The following is a 24,530-nucleotide window of genomic DNA, read 5'->3' on the forward strand; positions in this document are numbered from 1 at the left end:
ATTAGAACTGCCCATTGGGTAAACCAGGAAACCAAGTCCTGCTATAGGATGGGGATGACAGTAATAGTGGCAGGTACTGTGACAAAGTCACAAAATCACACAGCTTGGCAGAGCTTAGACTATAACTCAGGTTTCATGATTCCTGGTCCAGTGCTCTGTCCACTGAGTCATTGGTTCAGTTTACTAAGCGTGTCCAATTATGGGAAGATAATCCTACCTGCCTTCAAGGGGCTTACAATCTAGTTGGATTATGAGCTTTTCCATCTGAGATACCCATCCTGTTTATCTGTGGCCTCCAGGATAAGGTAATACACATCTCTAGTTATTACTTGAAATATTTGAAAACCCAGATAGGCAGCTGAGGGTTTCTGCCCTTTGAGAGGAGATATGATCTAACAGAAAAAGAGAGTCAGGACAAGGGCTGGAAGGAAATTGAGGTCCTAATTGACAAAAGGACACCTCCCGGTGGGCAGCTGCCATGTTCCTTATGTTCCTAGCACTTAGAACTAAGGATAGAAAAGGACAGACAAAATACTACCCAGATTGGTACCTCTGGCTTACAAGAGAGCAGAGAGCTTGGGGATGGAGATGAGGCTGGAGGACAATTGATTCCAGGTCACATCCCCTGGGCATCCTCAGACTCCTTCACACTCCTGGGACAAATGGCAATTTTACAGATGCTATTCACACTGACATTTCTCTACCTAGAAGAAATTGTCTCTTAAGTTGTCACTATCCTAAAATAGATTCGTTTTCCATTAAGAAAGACAGAAAGTCGATCTGTCCTTCCAGCTAAAAGGCAGAGAAGCAAGGGTGAAATAACAGATGCCAAATATTCTCTTCTGTTCTTCAGGTGATTACACTGGGCTTTGGCAGGAGGGCTGATGGCTTGATAAAAGCACCCCTCTCTTTCAAATGAGGCATATGAATTCCAGGAAGGAGCATTAATGATGCATGGAAGTCTGCCATTCTGAGCAGACACGGTGGGGAAATATTTCCAACCAAATTTAGTCTCACGAGGCCTTTACCCAGCTCCAGGGACACTCCTTTATCTTCACTTTGTCTTTAACTCTCTCAGCTCCCCAAGGACAGGGAGCCCTAACCAAGAGATCCAGACTGGGACATCTGTTCTGTGTAAAGAAACTAGGAGATCCTGTTGTGACACTGCTTGTTGTTGCAGAGATTTAAATAGACCTCATCCCTTTCTCCAGATCCAAACAATTGCAGACATTAAACATCCCATAGAGTACAGTCAATAACGCAGTTTAAGTCCAGGCCCCCAACAGGTAGCAATTATATTCCTATCGTCTAACTTGATTCTGTCCCACTCCTTTCTCCAACACATTTAAACTTTCCAAACAACACGTCTGCCAAAGGCTACTAGAACCTTATGGTTGATACAGGGATGAGGGGTCAGGTCACGTCTGCCTCTTCTCTCAGATGACGCATAATATCTTATGCACTACACGCCAATGCATTGCCTACCCACTCTCTCTCATCCTCTCCCTTGCTTTCAACAAGTGCTTTAAAATTGTAGCTGACAAGCTCCTGCTCACGCACAGCCTCCAGGTGGGTTACGTTTTGCATCAGATCATCGGATGATTAAGCTATAACATAAGTCTTTCAGCTCAAAAAAAAGTTTTAAATGACATTTAAACTAAGCGTCACGGCATCAGAGGTCAGATCCCAGGGAGAGGACTGGGGTCGGTTGTGTGAGCATGGCCTGAAAGGTGCTAATGTGCCACAGCTAGCCGGGAGGGAGTCCGGGAAAAAGTCTGGACCTGCCTAAGAGGCAAGAGACCATTGTTTCGCGGTACCCGAGGAAAGGAGATTCACAACACCGCCTAAACGAGCTCCAGAGATGGGCACAAGCCGCAGCTATCAGCGTGGACACCACAGATGAGCATGAAACGCTAAGGCTGCTGCCGCCACCAAGAAGCCTGTGTGCGAGCACAGGTCACTCTCCACACCCCCCTTCCGGGGAGCCTGTGCAGCCCGCCACTGCCAGGGTCCCGGGATTCAGGGACAACTTCCCAGGGAGAACGCACGGCGGGCCTCAGGCTGGTGCGACGTCACGCCAGCCTCCGCCGCCGCAGGCTCGCCGCGCATCCGTGCCCCTCCCTCCCCCCGGCCTGACTGAGCCAGAGCCCCCGAATCAGCTGCTCCTTTAACCCCGTCCTGTCCAGGCAGGAACAGACGCCCTCAGGCAACCTACACGCAGAGGCGGGTCCAAATCCAAAGCTGAACCCCAGGAGCTGTGCAACAGAGAAGAGAAAGGGAAATCTCTCCCAGCAGCCTCAGGAGCAGCGGATTAAAACTCCACAATCAACTTGATGTACCCTGCATCTGTGGAATACATGAACAGACAACGAATCATCCCAAATTGAGGAGGTGGACTTTGGGAGCAACTGTAGTCTTGGGATTTGCTGTATGAGACTGAATAGTTTCTGATTTATATGTTTATCATAGTTTAGTTTTTAGCACTTGTTATCATTGGTGGATTTGTTTATTGGTTTGGTTGTTCTCTTCTTTCTTTTTTAATTACATTTTAATTTTTTTATTTTAATATTTTTAATTCTTTATTTTAATAACTTTATTTTATTTTATTTTATTTTTCTTTCTTTCTTTTTTTTCTACTATTCTTCTGAGCCGTGTGGCTGACAGGGTCTTGGTGCTCCAGCCGGGAATCAGGCCTGAGCCTCTGAGGTGGGAGAGCCGAGTTCAGGACATTGGTCCACCAGAGACCTCCGAGCTCCACGTAATATCAAACGGTGAAAATCTCCCAGAGATCTCCATCTCAACGCTAAGACCCAGCTCCACTCAACGACCAGCAAGCTACAGTGCTGGGCACCCTATGCCAAACAACTAGCAAGACAGGAACACAACCCCACCCATTAGCAGAGAGGCTGCCTAAAATCATAATAAGGCCACAGACACCCCAAAACACACCACCGGACATGGTCCTGCCCACCAGAAAGACAAGATCCAGCCTCATACACCAGAACACAGGCACTAGCCCCCTCCACCAGGAAGCCTACACAACCCACTGAACCAACCTTAGCCACTGGGGACAGACACCAAAAACAACGGGAACTACGAACCTCCAGCCTGTGAAAAGGAGACCCCAAACACAGTAAGTTAAGCAAAATGAGAAGACACAGAAACACACAGCAGATGAAGGAGCAAGGTAAAAACCCACCAGACCAAACAAATAGGCAAGGGGAAATAGGCAGTCTACCTGAAAAAGAACTCAGAGTAATGAGAGTAAAGATGATGCAAAATCTTGGAAATAGAATGGAGAAAATACAAGAAACATTTAACAAGGACCTAGAAGAACTAAAGAGGAAACAAGCAACGATGAACAACACAATAAATGAAATTAAAAGCTCTCTAGAAGGAATCAATAGCAGAATAACTGAGGCCGAAAAACGGATAAGTGACCTGGAAGATAAAATAGTGGAAATAACTACTGCAGAGCAGAACAAAGCATAAAGAATGAAAAGAATTGAGGACAGTCTCAGAGACCTCTGGGACATTAAACTCACCAACACTTGAATTATAGGGATCCCAGAAGAAGAGAAAAAGAAAGGGACTGAGAAAATATTTGAAGAGATTATAGTTGAAAACTTCCCTAATATGGGAAAGGAAAGAGTTAACCAAGTCCAGAAAGCACAGAGAGTCCCATACAGGATAAATCCAAGGAGAAACATGCCAAGACACATATTAATCAAACTATCAAAAATTAAATACAAAGAAAACATAATAAAAGCAGCAAGGGAAAAACAACAAATAACACACAAGGGAATCTCCATAAGGTCAACAGCTGATCTTTCAGCAAAAACTCTGCAAGCCAGAAGGGACTGGCAGGACATATTTAAAGTGATGAAAGGGAAAAACCTACAACCAAGATTACCCGGCAAGGATCTCGTTCAGATTCGACGGAGAAATTAAAACCTTTACAGACAAGCAAAGCTAAGAGAATTCAGCACCACCAAACCAGCTTTACAACAAATGCTATAGGCAGGGAAAAAAATGGTTCTAAAGAACCTAGGGGCAGGACAGGAATAAAGACACAGACGTAGAGAATGGACTTGAGGCCACGGGGAGGGGGAAGGGTAAACTGGGACGAAGTGAGAGAGTGGCGTGGACATATATACACTACCAAATGTAAAGCCGATAGCTAGTGGGAAGCAGCCGCATGGTACAGGGAGATTAGGTCGGTGCTTTGTGTCCACCTAGAGGGGTGGGATAGGGAGGGTGGGAGGGGGATGCAAGAGGGAGGAGACATGGGGATATATGTATAACTGATTCACTGTGTTATACAGCAGAAACTAACACACCATTGTAGAGCAATTATACCCCAATAAAGATGTTACAAAAAAATAAAACAAGCATCATTTGTGTCTTCAACCTGTCATACTCTTAAGCACATCGTCCCTATACATATGAGTTTGTTGGGTTTTAAGTTTTATGAAATTTACGACTTTGGCAACCCACCTATGAAAAGGATTATATATCCCCTCAAGCTAAATCCCCTGCAATAGTGCAGTTACTCCGGGTTTGCCACTGGTGAGTGGAAAAATCAAACCTAATTCTGTGTGTTTACTGAGCCCACACAGCCACTCTTAAGCCGCTTGATGAAAATCCTTTAAGTAGTCAAGATGCAAGCAAAAGCGCTAGCGAACTCTTACCCTGAGCTCTTTCCATTTGCTGGGTTTTGTCCATCACCCAGAGCACCGTCACACCACCTACTTCCCCACCAAGGTTTCTGAAAGTGGCCTGCTGATTTCTGTTACTAGCACAGGCAGAGGCTTGAGGACAAAAGGCCGCTGGACTGACTCAGGATGCCACAAGTGAGACAGTTCACTACTGCGTCCGAATTTCAGCTGCTCCCTAGCCCTATGGAGAATTCTTAGCGCTCGATCCCAGACACAGCTGGCTTTCATAAGGAGCCGAGACCAGGAAAGCAATGCCATTTGGGGAGTTGCCTTTTTCACTTTTTCATCAGTGTTGGCACCTGAAATCTTTAACTTGACCTGAAAATGACCTTCCCGCTCATCTGCATGCTACAGCTGTCCCAGGAGAGCTAAATGGGTCTTTTCTGACACTCGTTAGTTACCTGCTACTGCCCATTTCCTCTAATAAGTATGTTGATTGCATCACAGACATTATGCCAAGCAGGCCTTGAGCTCTGAAATAAGAGACCATGACAAGAGCCTTTTCATATGGAGGAAGGGATAGTGGTGGCAGAGGGCAAGGGTTTCTCCAAGGCTGGCTATGAGCTGATATGACCGTTCTGCTGCGTTGGCTTCACGAAGCATGCAAGAGGTGGGAGGGGTTGCTCCCTTCTCTACCAGTTGAGCCTTCTCCTACCTGCTCTTTGCTATCCCTTTGTCTATTTCTGTCTGTATAGGTCTTTTTTCAGGTTCAGCGTGGTAATTCTCATTTTGGAGGCAGGTCCACATCAATGAAGCTTAATTGCACACAGATTTAACACTGTTCTCTCATTGAAGAAGCACCCTCCAGGAAAACAAACTGCCCTCTCTGAAAAAGCTCCTTAGAAAAAAACAATTCAGTCAAGGTAGAAAAGCCCGGGCTGAAGAGCAAGTGCCTGAGGGGAGCAGCTTCTTCCTGTTGTCTTGTGTGACTTCAAAAGTACTTCAAACTAAAAATGGCTTTCTTTTTCGCTGCGTTGGGTCTCCGTTGCTGCGCACGGGGGCTACTCTTCATTGCGGTGTGCAGGCTTCTCACTGCGGTGCATTCTCTTCTTGCAGAGCATGGGCTCTAGGCGCACAGGCTTCAGTAGTTATACCTCAGTAAAAAAAAAAAAAAAAAAATACAGATGCTCAGGCAGGCAAAAAATAAATAAAATTTAAAAAAATAAAAATGGCTTTCTTTGGGAATCTGTTCTTTTGCTGCACGTTCCTGGGAACCAGACAAGAAGCACCGCTTTATCTATCTAGCCACATCTTGTTAGCATTTAGCTGTGCTCATCATCTGGTGACTGTTTCAGTTACTGAGTTAGGTTTTTTTCTCTTAAAGGGTGTCAAGATTCTCAAAATCCTTTCCTGACGTGCTTGAAAAAGAACCTAATTCCCCTAAACTCAATCCAAAGTGATTTTCTCACACAAGTGTCCCTTAGTTCTTCCTTCCAAAACAAAGAAGTGGCAATTTCTTTTAGAACTATCTAGTATTTTGACTTTAAAGATAAAAAAAACTAGTTAAATGAAGTAATTAAATCAAATGAGATCAAATGGGAAATGCTGCTAGCAGGGCATTTGCACGTTCTAAGCAGGAGGTAGAAATACGTTGGCAGGGATAGAAGGTGGCTTTATCTGTGAATTCTCTTGGCACGACAAGGTTCTTTCTAGCTGATTCAGACTCTCTGTGCCAAAAAACCCCACTAGCTTTTGGGCCAATTCCATTCTCCTCAGTTGCTTTTGTTTCTACCACCTGGTCTGGCCCCAGGCAAAAGAGTAAAATAGATAAAATCTGTGTTTGTCTCCCCTCCAGTTAGAAATGTGGAACTGGTGATTCAGGAGTTAGCTCAGTGAGGGAAGAGTGGAAGCCAGAGGTAATAATACTGAGGGGAGAAAGGAAGAACAGAACCTTAAAGAGACTTGCTTATTCCACAAACCTTCATAAATTACCTACCAAACCAGGGCCCGCGAATAGACTCTGGAGGTACAAACGTACATCTTCACTGAGAGAGCAGAGCTAGGAAGCAAAGACAGAAAAGGAACATTCAGAAAGGTAGGAGAAGAACCCATAGTCTTCAGCATCAGAGAGCTAAGGAAAGAGGATATACATAGTGCTAAGGGCCAGTGGTATCATATGAGCGGTCTGCGGAAAGGTCTTTGAATTTGGTAACCAAGCATATAGTTCAAGAAGCAATTTCACTAAATTGGAGGGGAATGGAAGTTACAGCACAGGTGTATAAAGGAAACATTGTATTAAAACCAAGAGATAGTAAAGACGAATTTTTCAAGAAGATTGGTGATGATAGGGAGTGATGCTGTATGGTTAAGAGGGTAGTAGGATCAAAAAAAGGAGGAAGAAGTGTTTTTTTCTTTCATTTTTCTTTGTCAGTAAACGGAATTACCTGAGTATGAGGTAATTATTAAGTGAATAAGATCTGTCAGTGGTTTCAAATTACAGCAAGAATGAGAATCACCTGGAGGGCTACCTGGGTTTTTTTTTTTTTTTTTTTTTTTTTTTTTTTTTTTTTTTTTCCCCCCCCCCCCCAGTTTCTTATTTAATAAACATGGCGTGGGGCCTGAGAATTGGCATTTCTAACAAGTTCCCAGGTGACTCTGTTGCTGCTAAGTCTGGGGAATCACACACTGAGAACCACTGGAATAGATTGAGAAGGAAAAAATAGTAAAAGAGAATAAACAGCTGAATTTTAAGGAGACAGAAGAGTATGAGATGCAAGGAATACATAGATTAAATCTCAGAAAGAAAGAGTTCATTTTCTAAGCGATGGGAATGACAGCAGGGATAAAGATACAGCAATATATTGAGGAAGAGAAGAAAGGCACTGAGGTGATAGAGCTCATATCAGGTGGCTTCCATCTTCTCAGTAAAGGAAGAGGCAAGATCATCTGCAGAGAGGGTACGTAGGATTAGGGAAACGTTTGGAATAAGCATCATTCATAGACTTAAAGAAGAATCAACCTCACGGTGATAGATGATGGGTTTAATTTTAGAAATGGTGAGTTTGAGATGGTAGTCAGCCTTCAAGGTAGATTTGGTCAGCAGGCTGTTGGCTTCAATAAATGCATACATTCTGCAGCAGATTTTTGTCTGCTTGTCTTACTCACTGCTACACCCCTAGCACCAAGAACAGTGCTTGGCACAGAATAGGCACTCAGATACACACTGGAATGAACCCGAGAGGCGTTGGCTGAGGTTGATCATTGTACATAAGGTAATATGTAGTAGAAACGTGCAAGTATCTCTGGAGTTAGAATATTATGGTGGTCAAGAGAGTGAGTTCTGGAATCTGAAGACCAGGGTTCTAATCCCAGCCTCTCAGTACCTCACTTCCTCCTTCTCTAACATGGGAATGATCATGGACCAACCTCAAGGTTGCCTTGAGAATTAAATATATATAAGGGGCTTAGCACAACACCTCACACAGAGTAAGCACTGAATCGATGTTAGCTGGCTGTTTATTACTGCATTTCCCCTTCAATTAATTAAGGAGTGTTTCTTAACCAGTTTGAGTCACCATGTGTAAATCAAAGTACTAAAACATTAAAAAAAAAAAAAAAAAAAAAAAACCCTGTCTCAGATTTCATCATTCTTCCCCTACTGGTAGGGATATTGAGGCATAACTATTTAACAAAGAAAAAACGATCATCAAAATTGGTGTTTTCACTTTATACCTGATATACCATCCAAAGCCTTTCCTTATGAGCATTTCTCTAAGTATGCATTTTAAGGCCTGGCTCCAGACTAAAACCTACCACTGACATAAGGGAACTAGTGTGGAAGACAAAAGAAATAAGTGTAGAAGTTCCAGTGCCTATTTTCATGGGACTAATATAAAAACATCGTCTGCCTTTGCCTGAACTAATTATGCAGTGCACTACTGACACGTTTATTTTATTGATCCAATACATGTGAGTGCTACACTGATATTTATCACTAGAAATGATGGCTTACTATATAAATTAATATGTATTGTAATAACTGCTTTGCCCTTATTGCCCATGCAGAATTCTTTCATGTTTGCATATTTCATATTCAATAGTCAAGAGCTTATTTTTTAGGCATCTACAGTTTCTTTAGTTTAGGATCTTTTGCAGTGATAGATACAAAAATAGGAAATTGAACCCCTGCCTTCAAAGAACTTATGTTTTTAATAGACATACTCTCAAAGAAATAAGTCAAGAATAATGGCAAACACTCAAGTGTTAAACTGAGTACTGTAGTCCTGTGTTGCACCTCATGGTGGGGAGGGAGGCACATATCAAAAGTATAGACTATTATGCTTTTCCCACAAGAATTTCCGGTCAGGTAAGGGAGATATGACATAAGTGAATGAAAATTAAAATAAGAATATAAGAATTAAACAGTGGTATGTCACAGGAGAGTAGCAGTTGAGTTGCAAGGTAGCAAAACAATTTTAGGACAAAAAATTGAATCAGGTGCCCTAAGCCAATATGCCTCAGAGGACGAAGTGTCTTTTCCTTAACTTACCATCAAGTTAGAGTATTTTAGGACCCACTGAATGCTACTACTTGTCTAACCAAAGCATTGACAAATCAGCTGGCTATAGTGACTTAAGACTTTGTATTTCTACCAAAGAGGTATATTAAGTGGCAAATGACTAATGGAAATACTGTCTCTAAAAGTCAAAAAATGTTTTTTTCCAGAGGGCTGATATAGCTGTTGCTCCACTCACTATAACGCTGGTCCGTGAAGAAGTCATAGATTTCTCAAAGCCGTTTATGAGCCTGGGCATCTCCATCATGATAAAGAAGCCTCAGAAATCAAAACCAGGAGTGTTCTCGTTTCTGGATCCCTTGGCTTACGAAATCTGGATGTGCATCGTCTTCGCTTACATTGGAGTCAGTGTAGTTCTTTTCCTAGTCAGCAGATTCAGCCCTTACGAATGGCACTTGGAAGACAACAATGAAGAACCTCGTGACCCGCAAAGCCCTCCTGATCCTCCAAATGAATTTGGAATATTTAACAGTCTTTGGTTTTCCTTGGGTGCCTTTATGCAGCAAGGATGTGATATTTCTCCAAGGTTTGTTTCCATGTCATACCCAATGCCTCCTTGCATGTTATGGCCATGATCCATTCATGCACATCTGATATTCACCCATCTCAAGTCCAGATTTCTTTCATTTAACATTCCATCCAGTGACAAATTATCATCAAGCCATTTTTGTTTGCTTGCGTCCATGAAGTGAGTGTGTTATTGGTGTTGCTTTGAATGTCTTTCATGCATTTCTATGGTATCATCAATTTATACACATTATAGCAAACATTTGAACTCAGATAAAGGCAACATTGCCAGCTAATATTGATATTATTCAGATAAAGCTAACACTAAATCTTGATCCGAACAAACAGGCATGGTTTCCTCATTAACTGAGCTAGAACATTCTCTCATTTGTCCAGAGACTGGATCTAGAAAATATTTAAAAGACAGAACTCTTCTTTAAAACCCTCCTACCTTCCCCTTTCTCCTCCATTTTTCATTTTTTCTCTCTGACTGCCTAGAACTATTTCACTGTAGTATCTTGCCCAAGCTTTATCACTAAAACAGTAAAACTTCTAGAAGAAAATATGGGAGGAAGTCTGTGTGACCTTGGATTGGACAAAGAGTTTCCAGAACGCAAAAAGCACAATCCACTGTAAAAACTGATAAACTGGACTTCACCAAAATTCAAAAATTTTGCATTTCAAAAGACATCATTAAGAAAATGAAAAGACAAGCCACAGTGGGAGAAAATATTAGGAAATCATACATGTGATAAAGGACTTGTATCCAGAATATATAAAGATCTCTTGCAACTTAATAAAAAGAAGATAAACAACCCAATTCTAAAAATGGATGAAAGATTTGAATAGATATTTCCCCAAAGAAGGTATACAAATGGTTAATAATCACATGAAAAGATGCTCAACATCATTAGTCATTAGGGAAATGCAAATTAAAATCACAGTGAGACAGCTCTACACATCCTCTAGAATGGCTATAATCAAAAAGACAGATAATACCAAGTGGTGACAAGGATGTGGAATAACTATAGCTCTCATCCATTAGTAGCATGAATGCAAAATGCTACACCCAAATTGGAAAGTGGTTTGGCAGTCTCTTATAATTAGACATACACTTAAAATATGGCACAGCAATTCCACTCTTATTTACCTAAAAGAAAACATATATCCACACAAAGACTTACACACAAATGTTCATAGGAGCTTTATTTACTATAGCCAAAAGTGGAAACAACCCAAATGTCCATCAACAGACGAATGGATAAACAAAATGTGGCATATCCGTACCACATTTGGAATGGGAAACTATTGAGCAACTAAAAAAAGGACAACTGATACATGCTACTAAATTAACTTTGATAACATGATGCTAAATGAAAGAAGCCAGATGCAAAAGGCCACTTACCATATGATTCCATTACTTGAATTCCATTTATTGACTATCCCATATTGTATTATTCCATTTGTCCAGAATAGGCAAATCAATAGAGACAGAAAGCACGTTGTTGGTCTCCGGGGCCTTGGAGGGAGCAGAGAGGGGATCAAGATTAGGGTGAGGCAAGTGAAGCTGAGTAGAGCAAGTACAGGGGTCAGATCCAATCTTTATTTTAAAATTTGCTATTTTGTTAATCATGGATTTTCTTGAATTAATTTTGATTTTTTTAAAAATATATACTAAAATTCTCTTTATTTTGATTAATGAGATTTTGGCACCCCCTTAAATTTTGTGTGGGGGGCAAATGCCTCACTTGCCTCACCCTAGTCCCATTCCTATCAGGATTAACCACAAAAGGGCACAAGGCAACGTTTCAGAGTATTGGAAATTTTCCAAAACTGGGTTGTGGCAATGGTTGCACAACTCTAACTTTACTAAAATCACTAATTGTACACTTGTGTTGGTGAATTGTATGGTATGCATATTTTACCTCAGTGAAGCTATTGAAGATATTCAATGTGAATATCCTAGATCTTACCCACTTAAAGTGTCGACTCACCTACACAAAAATGGTGGCAAATGCATAATTATAAAATACTGTGAGCAAATGTAACATCTTTATAATCAGAAAAAAATGAAATAAAAAGTTGTAGCTTTGGTAAAATTGAACATTAATTCAAATACTGACCAGAGTCAATTATACAAACATATAGGGATTTTCATTTAGACTAGAAGGACTCAGAAGGTCACCTACCATGCTTTTATAGCATATTTCATTTGAGGTTATCCACTTGGAGTGCAAAACATTTAAAATGGAGTTTTGCAGTATACATCGCTGGTAACTATCTTCAGCAGCTTTTTAGTATAACACGTGTGGGGTAAGCCTCATTTATCTGTCATTCTTTTTTGCCACCCTCAATCTGCTTGGTCAGATTCTCCAAATTATTTCACTCCCTATTCCTTTTGTGCTTGGGATGTGTGTCGTTTTGTGATATCATCTGGGAGTTAATTGTGCTAGTTTCTTTCTTTCCTGATTTTTTAAAATGTTCACTTCAAGAGATGAGGGTTTCTGAATGATCCTGTAATTGAATGATTTTAACGTGGCTGGTAATCTGTGTTGAGACAATGCTAAAGACTTATTAAGGCTGGAGATTTTATTGGTTTCTGTAAGTGCATTTTCAAAACTAAATTTGTGATATCCCCACTGGAGTGCTACATGCTGCTGTGCATACTCAAACAGGACTCTTAAAAGGCCATTTGTTTTTAGAAGTATTTATGCATATTACCTCATTAAGTAATAACTTAAAAATGATGGCCTGAAAATGACAAGCTGGAAAGATTCTTTATTTTCATTTTTTGTAGCAGAATTTAAGCTGTGGCTCTTCTGTGGCGCTGAAATATATCAAGTGCTTTTTTCAAGGTAGAGATTTTATTATTCTGCACTAGACACTGTCCAAGAGAGTGATGGCTTTCAAATGTTTTGAGCACAACCCTCGGTCAGAGATAAATTTTCCATCACAACTCAGTACACATATATGTACGTAACAAAATTTCACCAGAAATTACCCTTACAGTGTGCCATGCACTCTGATATTATCTATTCTCTTTTTTTTTTTTCTAAATGCTGGTCACAACTCAACCCAGCAATGGGGCACACAGCCCCACTTCTGTTCAATGGCCATCCTTGGAATGCAAACTCTCCAGAAAGCCCAGAATGTGAGCATGCATTGTACACTCTGACTTTTCTCAAAATTGGAGCAATTCAAGGCATCATAAGAGACCACATTTTAAAGTAGAATTATCAAATATCATAGCAGGAGGAGATGTCAGAGATAAATTAATCCAGTTGCATCCGTTTACTGAGGGCCCAGGAACAATTTTCTCTGAGTTCCCACTGCATCTGGGCACTTTACCTGTATTATCATATGAATTCTAATCCTCAAAACACTACCACAAGGTGGGCATCGTACTTATTTTTTAGGTGAAGGTGATGCTCAGGTGAAGTAATTTGCCCAGTCACACAGCTAATGACAAAGCCAGTATTCATACCCAACTCCAATTCCAGAACCTGTGCTCGTTCCGCTTCATACTGCTTTTCTCATATCATAGAGAAAGGAATAGTACCCGGAGAGATAATGTCATGGAACCCGAGGGCACGGAGGCTCTAAGAGCCAGCAGTACAATTATTTCCACTACCACACACAGCCTCCCACTACCGACCTAAAGGTGCACTGTTTGTTCCATTCTTTTCCTCGTGCTCATGCCCAAGAGATGTTTTCCAGTCTCCCAACCTCTGATGAAACAGTACCTTTGCCCTGGCTGTTTAAGAAAATAGGCAGTGAGCATTTAAGAATGCTGCTGAACATGTGTTCACTCAAAGTTAAAGACTGGGAAATCAGCAACAAGACATCATGAGGAAAACTGAGCATGATTCCACTGCCATCAAATAAAGCTATGAACAGTAACCTAGAAGCCTAAAGAGTCTATGTCAATATTAGGTTTGATATTTTCAACTACCCCAATTGTTCAGGGTGACCAATTCAAGTGGAGACTGAGTAATCAATGAATAAGCTGAGGTTATATTCATACACGAACTAATTTGTTGGGGGGAGTCAGGAGAAGAAAGTATGAGGAGATTGCATTCAATCCTCTTCCCCCTGATTGGGGGATGGGGAGTAGCCAGTGGGTGTAGCCAGATGGAGGGAGCACAGTGATTAGGTATGCGGGTCCTGGAGTTCATCTCACTAGATTCACAATCCGCTTAGCTGTTGTGTAACGTGGGGCGAGGTACTAAAACTTGCTAAGGCTCAGTTCCTCATCTATAAAATGTAAAGCACAGTGCCTGACACATAGTAAGTTCTCAATACATGTTACCTATTATCATTTTTAAACTAGCTGCTGTTAACCATCCTGGCTTCACAAATACTAATCGTTCATATTGCACTTGCATTTTAGTTCCTAAATACGGTTAAAATTTTAGTCAGTGCCAAATAGCTGCTTTCTGATGAGAAATAACCAACAACATTCCTCCTTGAACCCATAAAGTGCTTTCCTTAAGGATTACACAACTTGCAAACATTTTGATTGTATTATTCCACAATGTCTTGCTGATATTGACAGGTGGCTGGAATTTTTTTTAATCTGAAATTTATTTCGTTTGTAAAACGTTGACAGAACTGCTAAGCAGGCCAGAGTCCAAGTCCTTCCAGACAAATGCTCCCCCTGCTGACTTTCTCTAAAGCTGCAGGGACATCTGAGGGCTAGCCAAGTTGAAGATACAAGGTTCCAGGGAATTGCAGCAGAGAAAATGGAAAGAGCACACTAACTTGAACCCGGTTACTGTGTATAGATTATTCCATGGGCATTATTCTCCTGTTAAGTTTTCCAGATAGCAAACACTTTGGAGAAGCAGGCAGGGGATCTGTCCAGGTTAGCTGACACATAGATCCTCCTTTTTTAAATGGAAAGTATGTGCAGAATAATAAAATATACGAAGGGTAAAAAATGAATGGGATCAAAGACAATAGGAGAGTTTGGGGCTCCGTTTAAAGCAACAATAGCCTTTCCTTTACTGATGTATGACCAGTGTCTTCATCCTACTGCAACTGCAAATTCACTTCAAAGCAGTAGTGGTGTGGTAATAAATTAATTGTAGTAGCAGGATTTTTATTACAACTATTTCATGACTTTTCTGGCTGAAAGCCGTAGTTTTCAGTCTTTGGGAGATGGTTAGTTATTCCCATCAGAGAAGACTATAAGAACCAAAGATTGACTCTGCACATTTTTTTAAAAATCTGTCATAGACACAGCATTGAATGCAGTGTAGAAATGATGCCTACTGTGGAAGAAAGAAGAGGGAGAAAAGGAATGATAGAGTTTGTGCAAAGGAGAGAGGCAGTTTGCAGTTCCGGGTCTGCATCTTGTGAAGCTAGTAAAGTGCCGATTTCAAAATTTACTTACAGGATGAAGGTTCCAGCACACAGCTCACTTTTATTATCATTTCATAGGCCGTAAAATACATTTTATTATTAACTCGGAAACTCTAGTTTCTTATGATCACAGGTAACATGAGCATTGTGCATTATTTTGCAATGTTATGTCTGTTTTTGTCTTGCTGCTAATTTACTTTCATTAACTTCATGTCTCCTCTTACATTTCTTCAAAAGGTATGATATGTTCCTTTAATGCATTTTTTATAAATACTAAATGGCAGCATTTTACGGTCATTTCATTATGCTAACCTCAAAATCTGTCTTGTGCAACAAAACTACTTGAATGTTAAACATTTTGAAGCTGCATTAATGGAAGAAAAGATACTGGGAAATGACAGGTCTTTCTAACTCAACTATAAAGTCTTGTCTTGTTTTAATAGATCCTTTTAAAAATGTGACGGGGCTGACCCATCAGTCACTTTTTATATAGCCTCCATGTGAAATGTGGATTTAAAAGGCTCTAGTTTCACTAATGAGAAAAGGGAAATGTGAAAATTCTTATAGAGCTTCTTCCCTGTGAGTTCCACTGCACATTTTCTCAGTGAAAGGATTCAGGCATCCATGACATACAAGGGAAGAAAGTGGTAGAAATTCCACCAAGATTCTTGTCAAAGCTACCACTGTCTTTTTTTTTTCTTTTCTTGATGAACAGAAAATTTTATTTATATTTTTAAAAAATCCATTCCTTTGAAAAACATCAGATCCCCAGAACTTATTCACTTAATAACTAGAAGTTTGTACACTTCGACCAACATCCCCTATTTTGCTCACCTCCCATCCCCTGAAAACCTATATTCTCTTCTGTTTTTCTATAAGTCTGGCTTTTTTAGATTTTACAGAGGTTAAATTCTTACTTGAACTGGCACAAAAGCTACTACTGTCTTGAAGGGAGAATGCTGAATGCAAGCTTGTGCATTCAACGCTGATTCCAAGGAAGCTCCTTTTTCCATCTATGCTGATGCTCGTGGATACTGTTTTACCATTTCTATGTGGATATTCACCAAAATTCTCCATGATCGTAGGTCTATCACAGTATTAACCACATAATTGCCAAAATCAACAGCCATGTAGACAAGAGGCCACAAAAAAAGACCATTTTGCTTTTAGGTTTATTTTCAGTCATGTCAACAGCCAATTTCAGCTGAGTCATACAGACCAACCACATGATCATCTGAGTCAGCCATTAAGGTGGCCAAAAGAGCCAGATTATGATGCGCAGGCTTGATTTTAGATCACACAGACACAGCCACAGTCCATTAGCTGCAATAGAATGGTACAAACGTAATTTCCATAAATTACTGTGTTGTTCTCCACATTTCAAGCAGATAATACATAAACTACCATTAGTATTCACAGCAGCAGAATACACCCTTTTCCATACCAAACCATGATTCTGGAAATACTCCAAAATCAGTTTTCCCCTTGGTCTCAGTAAAACCCCATCATCCCAAATAAGGAGGACATTCACAGTTCCATTCCAAATGAACAACAGATAATAAACAATAATTATCCAAACATGTTTGGTTTTCCTGCAGCTATATTTCTCAATGTTTGTAGGAAAATTGCTCCTTCTATAATTTACACACCATTTTGGGTTTTCTTATACAAAACATGAGTATTTTATACTACAGAAATGTGGGCATGTCTTTCCGAATGCATAAGTCTAGATGATTTATTTCCTATTTCTCCTCTCTGTGCCTCAATTTCTTTATCTGTAGAATGCTCCATTTTCTTATCTGTAAAGGGATGGAGGATTAAAGGAGTTGACACATGTAAACAATTATAACAGAGTCTGGCACATAGGAGGTGCTCCTTAAACGTTAGCTATTATTATCATTTTTATTACCCTATTACTACGAATGCTACTTTGAGCATTCATCTTTTATACAGTAAAATTATTTCCAGAGTCAGATCAACCCAGAATAAAATGTGTATGTTAACAATGAAGAAAGACTGAAAGTTTCAAATTCATAATTGAAATATTCTGTACACTTTTAGCATTCAGATGTGACATTCTTTCTGACTCCAGATGTTTTTACATCTTCTGATTAAAAGGGAAATGTTCCCAGGTGAAATCCTGAGAGAGTATAACTATCAGTTAGAAAATCTGTTGCAAAGCAGATTTGCACATCCCGAACGCTAAAAGTGATTATGTTCAGAAATAAATAAATAAGGGTTATGTGAAGCATCCAGGGACCAACAGGAATTACAGGCTTTAAGAAACCAAACAGCTTTGTTACAGTTAATCAATAAAGAATACTCTTTATCAAAACACCTGCCAAAATTATTTGATCAGGGTGTAAAATCTAAAACAACTGAATTTTCCAGAGGCTAAAAAAAAGGTTATCTTGGGACACAGGAATTTAAATTTGCTTCAAAGTGGTAAAATGCGAGTATAGACAGAGAAGAGCTTGACTTGCCAGCTTTCAGCCCAGAGCTGCCCTCTTCCCACAGAGCCTGGAGATGTGCCAGGCTCCTACGCCTATTCTTGACTCTATGACAGAGTGGGTTCTATTCCTGTGAGCTTTTCTGGGCATGAGAGAACACAGCCTAACCAGGATGGAGCTCCACCACAGAGCAGAACTATCCTCGGGATAATGTGGCAATGTTTTATAAAACCTAGTGACCAGATTTCATTTCTGCAAACAGAGCCAGCCTTCAGCAGCATTGTGAAGGAGATGAAGTTTCCTCACTACAAGCCCTTACCCATTGGGCATTCAGTGCCCTCACACTGCCCCCTAACTGCCCACAGACCCTCTCCCTGAGTAGCATTCATGACGTAGGACCATGACTCCCAATCTTGGCTGCCCCGGAGTATAACTGATTCACTTTGTTGTAAAGCAGAAACTAACACACCATTGTAAAGCAATTATACTCCAATAAAGATGTAAGAAAAAAAGAAAGTGCTGCTGCTTAGGCCCAACCCTCAGAGATTCTGATTTAATTGGCCTGGGGTGGAGCCTAGGCATTTTTTCGGTCATTGTGTTTTGTTTTGTGTTGTCTTGAACTCCCCCAATGATATTGATGTGCAGGCAGAGTTGAGAATCACTGATGTAGAAGAAGAACAATATTTCTCAGTTTGGGCCGCAGACCACTGCAATCACCGGTGATGCCTGAGAAGTCCAGATTTTTGAGCACTCATATTCTGAATCAGCATTTTAACAAACACCCCAAGTAATGCCCATGCACAGTTCCATTTAAGAACAAAATTTTCCCTGATTAAAACTTACCCATCTTCTCTGTCCCATTCTCCACTATTGCATAGACTAATCCAGGATATGATAATAGATGCTGTTGAAGTAAAATGTTACATTTTGACCAAGCCTCCTGAAGAAAGCTCAGAGGATAATTCCAATAGTTAGAATTTCTAGGGCGGGCCAGTGAGGATGGTTTTGTTTGTTTTGATTATTTTGGTGGGGGAGGGTACAGACAAAGCTTTTAGTGCTTCTCAAATCCTATTAAGCAGGTAGTTTCCTACTTCACTTGAGGCCTGTCCTATGTGCTACATCTCAATTTGTAAAAGGGAAGAGTTTCAATCTCTGGATCTAAACTCCTGAGCCCCACTAGCCATTTATATGAAGACAATAATAAATATTATCTTATGGCCCCTTGCCTTATGGGTAATCAGCTCCACAGAATGGCAATGTCTATATTAAATTTGTTAAACTCATAGTGCATCGTGCTTGTTTACTAGCTAGCACCTAATCATTTCTCTTCAAATATGCAAAGGTTTTTGACTCTGTGTTCCTCCCATGACATCACCTTACATCAGTGTTTTTCAACCTTGACTGCACATTGTAATCGCCTGGAGAGATTTTAAAAATACATATGTCTGGGTCCCACCTCTCAGGTTCTGATTTCTTTGGTCTTGGCTGGGTCTGAGCATGAGAAGTTTTTTTAAAGATCCCAGGTGATTCTAAGGTACAGGCAAGGCTGGGAACCACTTGCCTTAAAGGAAATAGAGCAGTCTTCCACAGGTGTGCCCAGAAAAGCTCACAGGAGGAGAATCAGGTAAGTACGATTATTACACCTAAGCAGGAACTAGCAAAAAGAAGGTATTTTTGCCCGTGATTAAATAAATAATCCTACTTTGAAACCCATGTAGGCCTGAAGAGCATTATGCATGTACCATCATCACACGCCATCATGACATGTGGTGATACTGTCAACATGTCACTTTTGTTTGATGTGTTAATTCCCTGACATCATTTACTTCCCTCTTTCATCAGCTACACTGAAACCATTCCTCTTTCCAAAAGTAAAGATAAGGATTTCTTAAACTGAAATCCGGCCCCTCTGGGTCTGGATTGGTCTTTGTTTTGTAGATCACTCTCCGGGCGCATTGTTGGAGGGGTTTGGTGGTTCTTCACCCTGATCATAATTTCTTCCTATACGGCCAATCTCGCTGCTTTCCTGACTGTGGAGAGGATGGTTTCTCCCATAGAGAGTGCTGAAGACTTAGCTAAGCAGACTGAAATTGCATATGGGACCCTGGACTCCGGCTCAACAAAAGAATTTTTCAGAGTAAGTGCTTTACAGTTAATTGGGCCTGCTGGATTTTATTTGATCATCTGCTCACAAAGGCAGATTCACAGTGTTTTAAGGGAGGATCGGGAAATGGTGGGAATGTTATCAAAGCAGAGCATCTTAAATACAGAGCTACTTGGTTGGTGACCTAATTCATTGTCCTTTAGAACTAAGACTCCTGCGCGACATCACAGGGGGCATGTCAAGAGCACTGAGTTTGAACTCACAGGTTTGAATCCCAACCCTACCACAAAGTGATCGTTTGTCCTTGGGCAAGTCATTTAACTTCTGTCGGCCTTGGTCCCCTTACTTGAATAATGAGGGGATTGAACTAAATAATATCTATTCTCCTTTTTAGCTTCTACAAAAGCAGTGATTTTACGTCTCAGCAGTTCACAGAAGTTAGGTAATTGACTCTAAGAATCTGAGGAGTGATGAACTATAAAATTACATATTCTATTTTAGACATTGGTTTTCTATTGAAATGTATTACAGTTGTTTCAAGTATTCATGTACATGCTGATAATTCAATTTTCTGGGAAGCTGGTAATTGTTTTTTCTTTTCTTTTTCTTTTTTTTTTTTTTTGCGGTACGCGGGCCTCTCACTGTTGTGGCCTCTCCCGTTGCGGAGCACAGGCTCCGGACGCGCGGGCTCAGCGGTCATGGCTCACGGGCCCAGCCGCTCCGCGGCATGTGGGATCCTCCCGGACCAGGGCACGAACCCGTGTCCCCTGCATCGGCAGGTGGACTCTCAACCACTGTGCCACCAGGGAAGCCCTGTTTTAATTTCTTGAGTAGATTTATTTCCCCCTCACTACCCGCACATAGGCCAAATCTTGGTGGGGAAACAGCAAGTTGTTCACTAGCAAAAGTTAGTAAAGTGTAAGTACTGTCAAGGAGAAAGAAGAAAGAAAATACGTAAAATACCAGTATCTTTTTCTTTTTACGTAAAATACCAATATCTTTGTTCTGTAGCAACTGGTCTGTAAGAAAGGCTACCGATGGAGTGTTTAAGAACTCACATGATTTTTCAGTTGTCCCAACCAGGAAAATATGGTGGTTTCAGTGAGAAAATGGACCCATTCTATCCATACCACTGCCTGCTACTGTAACCCATGTAACTGGTTGTAGCAGTGATCCAGAAGCCACTTGTGTAGTAGGTAGAGAAGAAAAGTTTAGTCATTCTCTCCAACCAATAATCAAATTATCGGATGGCAGGTATAATTACTGACTTTTCCTCAAAGATCCACAGTAAACAAACGCTGGTTCTAAACCAGCTTGCTTTAAGAAATCAGTAAGAAATATATTTCTATATGTATCATCATGGGATTTGTCCAGTTGTTTCATGGGAAAGCAGGAGGAGTGTGTTTTTCTTGAAATTATAGCAATTAACTAAAAACTGTTTTCATTCCCTGAAGGAGAAAGGGTTAATTCTGAGACCCTTTCCAGAAATCTCATTGGCTCAGGATATCCCTATCTCACCTCTACCACTATTTATCGAGCAGTTCATAATCTCCAACCAGGGACAGGGGCCTAGTACTAGAAGCATCAAAATGATATGAAGATCCTCTGGAACTAACCTGGCCTTGACCCTCACTACGTTGGCAGTTCCAGAAGCTTATCTGGGAATAATCCCCTGCCCTCATGAAATCACTCACACATTTCAGGGCAGAAAGCCAGGGATTTCCATCCGCTGAGTATTCAGCACATAATCAGCTCCACGGAAATCTGGTTTAGTATCAACCTTCAGCAGAGCTTACGTTCACCAACCCAATAGGCACCAAGTTGCTAGAAGGACCCCTTAAGCTATCAAGACACCAGACTTGGACCCTCCAATTAGGGATACTTGTTCCACCAGAAAGCATATTTCCTTCAGCGATGATTAGAAATTAGGAAGGTGTGCTTTAAATGGTAATCGATAGGTGGCATCAATTCCCATTAAGCTTTCAAAGGCCATTCATCCATATTGCAGGCAAAGGAGGCTCTCTGGGAAGATTTACTAACACAAAGGCTTGAAATTGTGACCAAGTAGTCAATGTCCCCATGCCCAGACCACATCCCCCACATATATTGTATCTTTCTCAAAAACTAGGAAAGCATCTATTAATCCATTCAATGATGGTTTCATTAAAGAGAATCTTATTACCAGAGCCAACTTGAATCAACATTCAATTCTGAGCAAAGCTATTGCCACATTCTAACTGGTTTGCGGTTTCCAATGCTCAGCAATTCCTAGTGACCTTTACAGCCAATGAGTAATTCGTATGGAAATGGAACTGTTCTGAAAATCTGATTCGAAAAGGAGCCAGATATTTCTAGGTATAAAGAAGTGCAAATCATTTTCTAATTCCCGCACGCCACTTTTCTTTTTCCTCAATTGGTTGCTAGCGACAGCAGTAAGGACTCTGGAGAAGTTCTTTAGGACAGCACAAAAAAGTTGATGATCTAAGAGTGGAACTGAGCAGTATAGGACAGGCAGCTCCTAGCCTGCTTGTACTGAAAAATGTTCTGTAAACCCAACAAAGGGAATGCTTGGTATTCATATAATACAGAGGGGCCCAACCAATTGGTCTCCAAGCCATCTGTCCTCTCAAAATCCTCTACTTTACCCCTCCTTGAACCCCATAAATCAGAGAAGGCAGCCAGCAAGAACACATCGTCTCCTACTCAGGGATGTAACCGCCACAGCATGTCACTTTCCTCTCAGTCCTCCAAGATCTCAAGGCTATTTTAAGAGCAGTAACTCCTCCACATGCCAAAAAAAAAAAAAAAAAAATCGAGGACCCCTGATGGCATGCCTTCTGAACTTTAGAGGATAAAACAGGATCACATGCAACATTTACAAACATAACATGAGCTCATTTCTTCCCATTCTCACTCCATATTAAAACCACAGGGACCAAGTTAGTAACACCATAAAACAGCCCCGGGGCCAGCCCTCTAGAGAAAATTAAATAAAAGAAAATTCCTTTCTAATTGCCCTGCAGACGTTTTAACTTGTCCTGGGTAAGGCTGCCATTAAAATGATGACATCTTTAAATGATTCTTTTCTCTCATTTTCTGAACTATCCTCGGCTGCTATCTTACAATCACATAAAGTCACTGGCACAGAGGGACCTGTTCCATCAGGAAAGGCAGGGAGGGACCAAACAAAATGCATGCAGCTGGAAGAGACATCTGAAATATTACAACCCTCTTGACTTGAAAACTGATTTCCTTAGACAGCAGCTCCAAAACTAAATGTCCCAACCAGAGGTGGAGGCACCCATGCTAAAAAACAAGTCGACAGCTTCATTGTCATTGCCCAGAGAAATGCCACTATGATTTGGAAAGCTACACCGAAACAATCATTCTCCACTAGGTTTTGAAATTTTAACCTGATGCAGGTTCAGGTTAAAAAGTAGATCTGGGAGAAAAAGCAATTCCAAAATTCTCTCTGCCTTCAAACCCCTAGAAATATTAGAAGACCACTGTGATGCTTGACTCTTTTTTTTTAATGTTTTTATTGGAGTATAATTGCTTTACAATGGTGTGTTAGTTTCTGCTTTATAACGAAGTGAATTCTTTTCCAGATACTTGGCCATATCCCCACTGAAGATAGTTCAGGGTATAAAAGGATGTTGCTTTTTAAACTGAAGTGTTAATGCTAATTTAAACCCCTTTAAGAAAATAAATATAAATGGAATGGAATGGGGAGAGACGTGCCTTGCCCCAGCACCCCAGGTAGGACAGAAAAACTGAACTTTATCTGGAGACCACCAAGGGAACTGCCCTGTCTTCTGAGTTGCAGACATTCTAAGCCATAAGAAGCACAGTTGAATTACTCATGAAGAATGTTTTATCTCAACACTGTTACTGTTGTCATCGCTTACTTTAACTTTTAAATTTTTTTGAAATGCAGGCAGCATAAAGAAGAGCCCTGTATTTCAAAAAAAATTATTTTTTTGGGAAGTAGTCCCCAAGAGTATGTAGATTCTCCTTATACATTCTGAATCTCTCTCTCTCACACACACACACACACTCACACACACACACACACACACACACACACACACACACACATTTTCAATCAGAGTCCACATTTCAACATTTATTGGTTATTTATTATAGGGCTTTTGAACTTTATGGGGAAAGAAGAACAATCTCTCCACAAATTCCCCTATGCTAGGTATGGTGACATTTGGACATGATTAAGAAAACTAACCATTAATCTTTAAGCTTTACCACAACAGACCTCCCTTAACCCTACCCATCTCCTCACCGTAGGAAACACATCAAAATGTAAAAATTCTTTTGTTAAAAATTTTCTCGGCAAGTACCATGAAGAATTTGAGAGCTTGATACTGTACCCGGACAACTGCAACCACATTTAATTAGTTTGAAGACATACAGGATGTGACCGAATGCTTGCGGACACAGCCAACTACACACTAGGGAACACATAACAGCAGCAACAGGAGATGAGTTGATACCAAGGAATGGTAGGTCAGAGACATTTATTGTATGTATTACTTAACAATTTTTAAAAAGAAATTGTTTTTTAATTATTTACATAGTCCTTTTGATGCCGCCTTATCCCCCCCAAAACTCTTATTTTCCTATGTCATATAATACATAACACAGCAAGGCTCATAGACCTCCAGGTTAAGACTGGAGGTGGAGCAGCAGGTACGATGTGAGGATGCTGAGGCCTGGCCACATGGTACATTCAGACAGCTGTCAGCCTTTCCCATCCCTCAGCTGTCAGGGATCTGTGGTTTCCTGGGTCTTCCTTGCAGGCAAGTCTCAAGCTGGGTGGAAAGGACACTCACCAAGGGAGTAGAGGTTGACCTGAC

The 24,530-nt window shown here is 40.7% G+C and overlaps 1 protein-coding gene across 1 annotated transcript in view; it reads left to right on the forward strand.

Annotated features, from left to right (window-relative positions):
- GRIA3 (glutamate ionotropic receptor AMPA type subunit 3) overlaps positions 1-24,530 on the forward strand; it is a 289,448-nt gene that overhangs the window by 212,008 nt on the left and 52,910 nt on the right. Inside the window, exons 11-12 of the mRNA XM_079910123.1 lie at positions 9,384-9,760; positions 19,494-19,692. Coding sequence (XP_079766249.1) covers positions 9,384-9,760; positions 19,494-19,692 — 576 coding nt within the window. The remainder of the gene's footprint in view (positions 1-9,383; positions 9,761-19,493; positions 19,693-24,530) is intronic.

This window comes from Stenella coeruleoalba, assembly GCF_951394435.1.
Source record: "Stenella coeruleoalba genome assembly, chromosome: X".
In the NCBI taxonomy this organism is placed as follows: domain Eukaryota; kingdom Metazoa; phylum Chordata; class Mammalia; order Artiodactyla; family Delphinidae; genus Stenella; species Stenella coeruleoalba.